Source organism: Camarhynchus parvulus, chromosome 4 (genome assembly GCF_901933205.1).
Source record: "Camarhynchus parvulus chromosome 4, STF_HiC, whole genome shotgun sequence".
NCBI lineage: Eukaryota > Metazoa > Chordata > Aves > Passeriformes > Thraupidae > Camarhynchus > Camarhynchus parvulus.
In genome coordinates, this window is record NC_044574.1 from 9,144,378 (window position 1) to 9,156,533 (window position 12,156).

Below are 12,156 nucleotides of genomic sequence, written 5' to 3' on the forward strand. Positions count from 1 at the left end.
GAGAAACAAGTATTTAAATGACTAAGAAACAAGTTTAGAGAAAGGAAAAAGCACAAGATAAAATTAAATAGTGCTAGGACTGAAAAAGGCTCTTAACTATTCAAGCTTGCATGACAATTTCTCGTAAATCATGAAATTTTACAGTATTTTTATTTATTCTGTAGCTTTTAGCATCCACCTTTATGTGTCTACGTAATGTCTATCTCATTAGGTAAAAAAAATTTCTGCTCCTAAAGTTAAAAGTCAGATAAATCCAAGATGCTGGCGCTTGAAGAAAACCATAATCATGGACAAAAAAAAATCACAGACAAAAAAAAATCACAGACACTGTAAACTGTCAAAAAGAACACATTAATTAATTTGGCATTAAATATGTGCATTATACCTAATGCAGTCCCATCTAATCTTAGAAAACCAAGATGATCATCTCTCTGTCAGAACACAAGAGAAGAGAACATGGATCCAGGTCTATCAGCTGTGATGACTGAAACATTAGCCCAGAAAGCTGAAGTTTTTTCTGTGGTGCTGAGACACAAGAGACCAATGCAGAGAGAGAAACAACCCCAAAAGTTGTTGGAGCTGGCAGAAGGCCTAGGCAGCAAATCTGTACTCTGGTAGGAGACAAATCAGAAGCAAGCACACCACAACTCCCTGCTGAAGAGCAGCTGCTAAATCCTAAACTTGTGGTGTTTGTGTTACAGCCAGACAATTCAGAGAAAACACCCCTTTCTGCATCTTTTGTTTTTATCAATTATTCCTAATGCACAACTCAAACTGAAAGTTCCTCCTGCATTAGATTTCAGAGCACATCATGCAAAATAACCCTGATTACACCAAGCTGACCTGCAGAGTTCTGCTCCCACAGCATCCTGTGGAACTGCCACCGCTGCAGCGTTACCCTCACTGCTGCCAAAGGGGTCAGATGGGGCTGCTGGATCTCTCTGATCAAAGCAGGATTGCAAATTCTCACAGTTTAAAGCAAGGAAAGTTGAAAACTAAGGTGACTTGACTTTACCCCCTCACTTCAACTGCCACAGCAAAATGAACCTTTTTTGTCCCTCATCACACCTGATTTTCCACGTCATTCTGGGCAATCTCTGACTTTGATGTAAGATTCCTACCATGCAATTGTACCAAAGTAATTTTTGTCCTTGCTTAGAAGATTCAGTGCTGATTACAGCCAACTTGACATTTTTCAAAAAATAAATTTTTATGCTTAATATAATTTGATGAAAATTCTGGGGCTAAGGGAGAAAAGAGGTACAGACTTCTTAGCTTCAGCTCTGGTCAAATGACTTTGTTAGGATGGAAATTCTGTGCAAATCTAGAAAGCTTCCACCAAGACACAGAGCTTTGTTTGTTAGGATGGAAATTCTGTGCAAATCTAGAAAGCTTCCACCAAGACACAGAGCTTTGCAAACTTGGGCTCAAGCCTCTGCTCTGCCTGATTCAACATAACCTTGGAATGATGTCCTGTGTCCATTCTGTCCAGGTACATGACCAGCAACTCATTCTTTGGGCAAATTAATTATTTATATAAAATGGAGCAAGTCTCATAGAAAACACTGGTTTTCACTGAGATATGGGTGAAATCTTTACTTTAAATCAGATGGAGCAGAGACTTGGATCTTCCATCTAACCATTAGCAAGAATATTCTCTGTAAGACTTAGCAATCATTATAAAATAGAGAAAAGTTGATAATGAAGATCTACATAAAACATACCAGAACACTCAAAACATGTATTTATTACACAAAACCTAATCAAAATCCCAGTTATGATGTTACAGAGTTGAATAAGTTTGTTCTTTGCAGTATTTAGGGGATGTTTTCTCGTAAGTGCTGCATAGAATTCTCAACAAGTTCCACATAGTGCCAACAAAGAGGGATAGTCTTTGAGAAGGGAAAAGGCTTTGAGCAAGTTCCTAAAGCCTAAATCAGATTGAATTACTGCACTACAACCTAAAACCTGTAAGAATCCTGTAAATCTACATGCATGATTAAATATGTTCAGTTGATTATAAAACATTGGCTCCATATGGAAATTTGATTCCTCTCTCACACAGCATAAGCAGAGCTGCTAAAAAAGGAAAAAGTGAAAAGTTATGTGGACAGAACACCTTTCACCAATGAAGTGTGCAACAGTTTAACTTTCATTTACAAGGTGTTGCTGGTCATCATCATAAATAACAGAGTAACCACAGGCACAAAGAGGACAAAAGAAAAACTGAAGCATTCAGCTGGGGCTGACAGCTATCCCCAGAGCCATGGTGATTAGATTCTGCACATACAGGAGCATGGGTGGGTTTTTGTGACCCAGGAACAAGAACAAGAGCCTGAGCCTGGGACTGTGAACTTCTGAGTTGTGCCTGTGCTGCTGGATAGAAAGCAGTCAGGGCCCGTGACCAAACAGGAGAGGGTGGATGGCAAGGAATCAGGGAGAAATAGAGTGTGCTGTGAAACAAACAGATGCTAACACTACTTGGCACAAGCAGGTATTTGCACTGGCAGCCACAGCAAATCCATTATGTCTGCAGTTTTTAGTAGGTGCTAGCATGCAAGGCAGTTCTGTACAGATGCTAGAGGGATAAGGAGTGAAGATGCTGGTATGGCTGCAGAGACAGCTGAGATGCTACAGCAAATATTTTCATGGAGCACCAACAGCTTCATAATGCTTGCTGGCTTCCTTGAGAAAAATCTTCAGATTTCTAAATATCTCATGTTTGGACAAGAATTATAACTCACTTTCTTAGCCTGCCTTTAACTTCATTAAATGGATCATTCAAAATATTCACGTTTCCCTCTGTTGTAATATATGTACAGTAAAACTCAGATTTGCCCACCTTTAGTATTAAAATCATCAAACCCACAAGGATAAATGTAATGCTCCCAAATATGGTGAGCAGAGTCACACTTAAGCTTTATCCCATTAACAAACTGATAAATTAAAACAATAAAAGGCAATAATTCTCAAGTCAAAGAAGTTAAGAAGTTCCTCTCTGTGTGTGCACATCTATGTACACACATGGGAACCTGCTAAGCAAATACAAAGCAAGTTCTCTGTAGGGCTAGAAATATGATGCCAGATGCATAAATGGCAGAAAGACACAAAACTTCTACTTCCCCAGAGTTTGGTGTTTCTAGAGCTGTACTGGATATTATGAATGACACAGCTCTGCCCTGATCAGGGATGCATTGACACTGGGTTAAATAAGAGCAATTTTCGTACATTTTCAAGATTTCCTTTACACTGTGTGTGACCCATGCTGCCCATTCTCAGTCAGCTCTCATCCAACTGTGCTTTGTCCAAGCTGGAGCTCAGGAACTCCCCAGAAAGGTTCTTCCTGTGCTGGTTTGCAGCTCACCAGGGCACAGGGAGAAAGGCAGTCCCATGGAAGTTCCAGCACATAGGCTCTGTCTGCTGTTACTGCAATTCAGAGCCCAACCTTTTTGCCCAGTGGTAGCCTGCCACTACAATTTGATTTGAGTTTATACACAGAATTTTGTACTCCACTTGCCATCACTTCCATCATACAACCAGGACAAGAAATTTTACTGTATTTAAAAAATATTTATTGAATATTGCATAAATTAATATCCTGCCATAGGAAAATAAAATTGTTTTACACTCTCTCCCTATAAATATATATAATTTCTTAATACTCCATGAAGTATAAATGTATATACTTCCTTGACAAAAATCTTAGAGCATTAGGACAACAAAGATTAACATACAGACCATAGGCTCATGCTTGTTTTGGAATGCCAATTAATCTGTAGTTTGTTGTATTTCAACCTTCAGAAGGTCACAGGATTTAACTCTTAAACCCTTGCCAATGTCAGCTGGCTCATAATAAAAATTCATATTTGTTTTATGTCCTAGACCAGCTGGTGGGTTTTATATACAATAAGAATGAGAAGTCTGACAAAAACAAGTGATTCATCTTCATAATGTGAGTAGAGGCTAAAACATTCAGTACAATCTTAAGGCCATTTATTTGTTCAGGTTACTGGGCTTGCTTTCCATTTTTGGGTTTGTTGTTTTTTTAATACCATTGATTGAATACAATCTAAAACATTTGCTACATTCAGTTAGAGGGATTTATTTGATAATAGGGAAGAGCTTTCCTGGCAGGTAGCTGGCTGGACCTTCTCAATTTGATACATACTCTGCCACAATGGCAGAAGGGAAGAGCTATGATGTGCTCCTTTGCTTTCAATTGTTTTCACTTTCAGTTGAAATAATTGAGTGACCTGAGGTATAGAACTGAGGTACAAAAAAGAATTAATTAACTTTGATGCAATGCTCTCAGTCTTTGTGTTTAATCCCCTTACAGTGATAATTGTGGTGTATTCCTGTACTCCTTCTGACGGCCGCTGACCCAGATTTGGCCTGAAGGACAAACCCACCAAACTCACTGCAAGCAACAGAGAACAATGTTCAAGCAGCAAAAGTTGCCTTATCCACCAGACATCTTCCACCTGCACCCAAACATCACCCAAACAACACCCAGGGGCTCTTCCTTCTACACTGGCCAGCAAAAACAAGACACATGGGGAGGTGTTGTAAAGGGGAAAAGGCAAATGGCTGCTGAGGTTAAAATCTTGGTGGAACATTATGCTCCATGCTGGATGCCTTAGGGATGGCAAAACCATGTATCCCATTAACTGTCCCTGCACACCTCAGCAGAAAAAGTCTGTACAGTGTTGCCAGCAATGACAATTTGTGATCCAAAGGGACAGGGATTCGCATATATTGGAGGTGAGGGGTGTTTCTAAAGTTCCCACAAATTCAGCAAATTGTCCCACTTCAGATGGCCTTTTTAGTAGCCTTTCTGTGATTTCTTGTGTTTGGAAGGTGGAGCTCATCTCCATACTCCTCAGCATCCTGTGTCTCTTTGGGATACACAAAATTCCTGCCCATCAGGAATGGAGCCAATTAAAACTACATTCTTCTATTGACACAGTCAGAGGAGCTGCACTGGTTTGTAGATATTTACAGCATAACTACTTACACATAAGCCAAGGGAGGCTCCCAGAGAAAGCCTGCAAGGAGGCTGGTGCAGACATGGCCAAGCCTCCCAGTGAGCCCCAAAGGCAGAGTACCTGCAGGAGCACCTGCTAACTGGCTTGGTTAAGAGGATATGTTAGCATGGGACATCACTGACAGCCAAGCTCATCCTGGCTTCCACATCTACTTATTCAAATGGGACTTGCTTATCCCACAAAGATCTGCTTCCTACCATGCAGACACACATAAAACATCTGCTATTACGGAATAAAGGTGCAGGCAGGGGGTTGCTTTGGTTGAAGCTATCTCATATGCTATAAATACCACATATCTGGTTTTACCATTCATTTAGGGTAGGGACATAACTGATTCACACTGCCTGGGTGCTGCAGGGCCTTTTGAATCTCCAAAGATTCCCCTTCACTGTGTTGGTCAGAACATCACCTAAGTACCCAGACCATTGTCCTCTTATTTCAGTAAATAACATCCCAACTCATTTCTCCAAACATGAACCGTTCCCCATGCCAATAGCAGCTGCCATGAAAGGCTGAAGAACCTTAAAAGCTGAACAACATACCAGGGAAAAAAAAAGACTTTGCTGTGACAAAATGCACATCCACTGTGAGAGGGTTATGTAGCATCCTGCAGTTCAGACTAACTGGCTTTTAAGTTCTGTAAGTCAAATTCACCAACAGCATCAGCATCAATCCAAAACAAAAGACAAAGAATTGAAGTGGAAGAGAAGGAATAATCTTGCACTCTTATGCAATACACCCTATACATGGTAAGGATTTTGCTTAAAGATTTGTTCCTTCCTGCACCTTCTGTGACATTCTGAATTACAGCACAATAGAAAAATCAATTAAAATGACTACTGAATAGTTCTTTATCTGCCTCCAAATCATCTTCCTCCAGAAGAGATAATATTTCTACAGTGCATTATACATGAATTAGCCCTGCTGTTCTAAATAGATTAGATCCTTTAGCCTGCAGCTTCAGAAGGGTAAGCAAGCAAACCATGGGTTTTATATAAGCACAAAATAAGTTATATTTCTCTAAAATCTAATCTTTAAGAGTTCATTTTTTCCCTCTGTGATATCTGACCTTTTTTACAAATGACATGAACCAATATTTCTTTTCTGTTGGTCACCACCCTCCACATACAAGCAGAGACACACACTGCTTTGCCACCCAGCTCTGTCATCCTGCATTCCAAACCTCTCACTGGAAGGACAGTAGTCTATGTGGACAAATATAAAACAATAAATCAACGTTTTAAAGCACAAGGGAATTACTGCACACTTGAGTTTCTGGGAAGCTCAGAGACAGTTTCATAGCTGATGGTTGTCTTGTACTTCTCACTTGACCACAGCATATTATGGCTCTGGTAATTGGGCTCCTGGAGTGCTGAAACCACCACTTAGCCTTGAAGATCAAAGCTGATTGCTTTCTTGTTTGCTTCATCTCATATATCTCTTTTCTTATTCTTTGACTGCAAGTGCTCTGATATCTTTTAATCAATTTTTTATACTGAGTTTGCCAGAATAGGACTTGAGCCCATAACTAACTCTGAAGAAGCTCAGATTAATAGAAGAGAAACAACTTGTGAGCTTTCAGAATACTTGAACCTCAACCAAAACTCTGAGACTTACATGCATTTTTCATTCTTACCATGTACTCAGTGAGATTTGAGCAACCTCAGCAGACTTATCTAAAGCTATCATTTTCTTTGAAATAATATGGTGAAGAATGTGAAAACATTAGCCAAAATATCTTGATCAAAGACAAAAGTAAACAAAATATGAAAGGTACTCCTACCTTGGGATAAAGCAGCACATCCACATGCAGCAAACGATACGAAAACCCTCTCAAGATTTGGCTGAGACCTTACTTAGGGCTTTGCATCTCACACAGCCCTCAGAAACTCATCAGATGTAACATCATACACTGTATTAAAGCCTTTACTATACAGACCCTTTCTGTACTAATACAGAGCAATTCATAGTGAATATGAGCATTTGTGGATAAGAGTTTCATGAGGCTGTTAGAAAAAACCTGAAAGAAATATGCTCAGTTTACTTTCTGCCTTTGTCTCTAAACCAGCATGACAACATTTTATACTCACTTTCCAGAGCCAAACATTAAAAGACTTTTCATTTTAATGATCACTTCTTTTATACATCAGTGTTGTCTCATTTTAATTCTTAGAAAAAAGAAAATACCTTCAAAGTCCCCATCTCTGGCTTTTGCTGCAAGTTCTGAGGATGATATACTTTCTTGACATAAAGCACAGTCTTCCAATGCTGCATTCCTTAAACCATGATTAACTGTAAAACAATTTAAAAAATACTCATTTTCCCAATTTTCACTTTAAAGATTCCTGTTAGAACTTTTGGGATTAGACCACAGTAACACCTTCTTAGACTTCTTGCTTTTTCTCTACCCTGACACAAACAGTGATTTACAAGTCTCCTGTTCTGCTTTGGGATGACAACAGAAATGAAAGAGGCTGTTATTACAGGACATGCAGTCTTCTTCCTTCTGCTATTTTAGCTGCACCTACATTTTATTTCCTAATTCTTAACTTGGATCCTTTAACACAAGTAGGTTTTGAGAACAATGAGAGTCCCAAGGTGAATAACATACATCAAATCACACATGTCAAAGAGAAACTTCACCCCAAACCTCCCATTTTTCCACTCATTTTGTTTATGCTTACTGTTGTCAATACCTTCTTTTTTAATGCAGGAGTTCATCCACTACAAATTACAACCATCCAAGTACACTTGATTAATATATATTTCCCAGTGATAGTTCTTTACAGCTCCAGTTTCTTTATTACTCTTATTTGAAGGTTCAGGAGCTCTTGTGTACTCTTTCTAGCAATTCTGTCTAACCTCATTTACTTATTTTTTTAACAATAAAAAGCCAGTCTATTTTCACATCATGACAGGCTGCCACCATAAAACTGTTGTGGAAGTTTCAGCCAGAAGTAACAGAAGACTGTAATGCACGTTGTGCATTATCCCAGTGCAGAATTGGGACTGAGTGTAGGTTTTTTCTGCTGACTTGATCCAACTTTTAAACTAAGTGTTTCACATAAAAAACTCAATGCTTTTAAATGAAACTGGGAGAAAGAAAAAGTTTTCGATCTGGAAGAAAGGAAGTAAGAAAACAGAGCGAGCTCTGGTCACTTCAGATGCTGGTATTTCTAATGATAACAAAGGACAAAGGTAATTGCAGCCTTGCTGGGATGACACTGTTATTCTTAGATAAGTTAGCAGACTTGCCACTTAGAAAAGAAATAATAAAAACGTTCTCAACGGGAAAAAAAATCTTTTTTTGGTTCATGATCTAGTTCTGGTTCCATTACTTTAATTATCTAGAAGTGAAATGTGGTATTTTTCTATTTTGAAGCCAAATTCTTCAATTTGTTCAAGACAGGACAAAGATTTCCGCATCTTAGGATGCTCTAAGATGAGCATTCCCATCTTATAGTCTGTTCTTTGGTAATTTAAAATGTACCCACTGTGAAACAAATCTTGGGGGGAGGAAAAGAATCTACAGAGTCCAAACTCTGCATAAATCATGGGCTATAAACTATATGGGCTACAAACACTGTGCTGCTGTTAAATATAGGAATATGGAAACAGCAGATGAACTCTGAGGACTTTAACCCTTTAGTATTTGCCTTAAAATGAACTCCTGTGTTCCTAAACAAGGCTTCATCCTGTTTACAGTCTGTTTCCATTACTCCTTTTAAACTTAGGTGAAATCACTGTACAGTGAATCCTGTCAAAAAGATAACAATATGTTAGGGGAATTTGTGTCAAATAGTTTATGGATTCCCAGTGGGGTACCAGCAGAAATTCATTAGAGAAAACAAATGTTTACAACTTTTACCTTTCTTCTGCTTTTCCTTGTCTTCTGTTTCAGGTTTGGTTGCCATAACTTCAAACAAGGTCTTCAAGATACTTCTCAGATCACTAGCATAGTTTGTCTGCAGCTGGTCAGCAACACCTTGGAGTTTGAGAAAATGGGTAAATCAATTCTAGACTGTTACACCATCCTTTTAAAAAGTATTTAAATCTGCCTGTTAGTACCCAGTAATGGCCTCACTTATTTTGAGGGGATCACTTGTTCACATTAGAAATAAAATTGAACATCTGATTAAACTAATTCTCCTTAATGGCCAAGTTACATTCTGGTTTTTATGCTACCTGCAAGCCAATACATATATTCCATATCCTTTGGCAGGAAATACTGAGAGGTTAATTTTCCATGAAAACAGAACTGCTAAGTCAAATTTCATTCCTTGAACACAACAGGGCATCACCAGGGAAAAACCAAACCTGATACAAGTCCAAATTCTTCAACTTAGTCCAATTCTAGTCCAAGTCCCATTCTTCAATTCTTAGATTACAGGGCTATTATGTCAGCATCTCTGACTCTGTAAGTTCCAAACAGGTAACAGGTCCTTCTAAACCAGACTACAACTGAGGCACCAAAACCAGAGACTTCCTGAAACTTCATCTCTAGTCCTTTCCACCACAACTTGATGTGCAAAAACTCAAAAAATTAAACCAAAAACCCCCTGAAAAATAGTTTAATAATTCAGTGATTCTCATACCTGAGATACAGACAAAAAGGCGGTGAATAAGATCGTTACTGCCATGAAATCTAGATCTGATCTTCTCTCGTGTGGCAATTTTGGCAGCCTGTAAAGCCAGCTGGATTTCTTCCTGATCAATGTCATCAGATGAACAAGAACTTGTCATTAAACTGCTGTCAGAGAAAAAAAATAATGTAAAGGAAAGGAATGTAAATCTTCACTCAGTTGTTCAGGATGTTCAGCAAATCCTAAAGGATTTATGACTCAGGCAAGACTCTATAGTGGCAGAACTAATTCCTGTAAATTCTGGTTGAAGTTAATCAGCACACAACCAATCACCAGCACCTTTGATTTTCACTCTGTGACAGCTGCAAAAAAACTTGAAGCAGAAAATCACTTGTCTGTATTTTACTGCATTTTTCCTTACAAAGTGCTGCGCCATTTTTCACATTAACTTCTTCTAAAAGCTCAATCCTGAGACCATAACTCCACCAAAAATCCTGAAGGGGAATATCAACCTAAAAATGTGAAGGTCAGTTCTGAAGTCAACTTAGAAATTGACGAAGATATAAGTTATCTGAAAAAAAGAAATAAATTCTGAATTATGTTACCTTAATATAGCAAGATCAGAGTCTAAATATAACTTCGCAAAAAAAATGGGAAGAGCAGCAATAAAATATGATTTACACAGTAGAGGTAGGTTAATTTCCTTATAAATGTAACATTAGAAATAGCTGAAATGTCAAACTATTGTGAAGAATGGCTCATCAACTCTAAAGAGATTTAAATGTGCCACCAAATGTCTACTCAAACTTTTAATTTTTTGTTAAAAACCAGATGCCAGACATTCCACACTTTCGCCACCACCACCCCTACCACTTTTCTTTTAGAGAGAAGAAGCTTGAAACAACCTGAGACAGCAGGGAAGCCTTGGAGAGAATCTTCAAATATCAGGAATTACCTTACATATTTGTAAATCAAGATGTTAAAAACAGGCAGCACTTCAGGGAAAAGCAGCACTTTGCCCCTAAAAACTCTGAAATGAGACTAGAGCACAGGATGTAACTATATTGAAGTCCTAAGGATTCACTGTGCTGACCAAAGGAGACAGGAGCTTTATTTGCATTCAAGTCAGAGGAAACATAAAACCATTTTTCTCCACATACTGGAAAGAAATTAATATAGCCAATTATTACCAAAAAACTAGACTATTTTACTTAAAATCATATTTTTGATGTCCAAAACTCCAACACTCTTTACAGACAAACACCGTGTTAAAAGAAGAGTTACTAACTGCATGCATAAGTAGCATGTATAACAAAAAAGTAATTTCTAACACATTTTGAGTTCAATCTGCTTTTGTCAGGTGCAGAAACATTCACCATCTTGCAGATCCCGTCCTTATGGCAGTATGCATGAACAGTTATTTTGGGAGAAGACACATAGGTAGCATTATTATTTATAAAAAAATTTTATAGGATATAGTTTTCCAATTCTACCTGTAGGCTCCACAGGTAATCCTTTGAAATATAAAAGAGAAATAATTATGTCACCCAATCTTAAAAGCCCTAGGCAAAACAGACTGAAAATAAATAAGTACTGCAGATTAATTACTGATAGAAATATCAATGGAAGATGTGTAGCATGAGTACCTTAACTGGCCCCAATTCTTTCAAACACAGAGCAAAGACTAGGCTTGCAGGAGACTCATTTTATTCATGTTATCTGTTGCTACTAACAAAAGAAAATTCTTGTAAGGAGATGTTATTTCTATGTTTACAGTTCCAGCAGCACCATGACTGACTAGGCCTATCAAAGACACTGAGAATGAAGTGAGAATTCTCTTTGAATTTTCCTTTGCTTTTCCATAGGGGATTTAGTAGATATTAGAAAGCAAGCCTGCCAGCATGGAAAGGCCTGTGTTCAGGACAATGAAAAGGTCATGTACAAATGCGGCTTACAAAAGAATAAACTGAAAGGCAGCAAGAGCCAGGAGGAGATTCCTGGCTCACAAGGGTATGCAGTCAGAAGATTCCTGTTCACACAAACCCTCTCACACACAGATAAAGGACTCTGCCTGGCAACAGGGCCAAACAGGCTCTACTTTTTGTTTTACATTAAGAACTTTCTTAGTGATACACACATATGCACCATAAACTGCTCTCCAAGGCAAGCATGGACTCCTGACAAAGCCAGATGCAATCTGTGTAATTATTACTTTAGAAGAAGTTAATGTGAATAACACTAGCTTTTAGAAGTTGTTAATGTGAATAACCCTAATACAAGGTCTCTTCAAAACTCCCAATACACAGAAACTTTAGTGCAGGGGAAAAACAGGGCCACTGAATCAAGGATGACTTTTCCCTCCAAATCACAGCTGAAGAAATACTTCAAAGGAAGGTGTTAGATGGGCAGAGAGCTGTGAAGAGTGCTTTCCAAGAATAAAAGCTACTTGGTCCTTTGCTGTTTTGCAGAAAGGAAGGAAGGCTAATTCCACAATTCTGACCAATTTTAATAATAATGTTTGCCTTTCT

The 12,156-nt window shown here is 38.3% G+C and overlaps 1 protein-coding gene across 2 annotated transcripts in view; it reads right to left on the reverse strand.

Moving 5' to 3' along the window:
- Positions 1-12,156, reverse strand: part of ZFYVE28 (zinc finger FYVE-type containing 28) — a 146,170-nt gene that overhangs the window by 7,143 nt on the left and 126,871 nt on the right. For both annotated transcript variants that reach the window (XM_030947290.1, XM_030947288.1), the window contains 3 exons: positions 9,641-9,795; positions 8,914-9,030; positions 7,233-7,337 (listed from right to left, as the gene is read on the reverse strand). In XM_030947290.1, the coding sequence (XP_030803150.1) occupies positions 7,233-7,337; positions 8,914-9,030; positions 9,641-9,795 (377 nt within the window). The remainder of the gene's footprint in view (positions 1-7,232; positions 7,338-8,913; positions 9,031-9,640; positions 9,796-12,156) is intronic.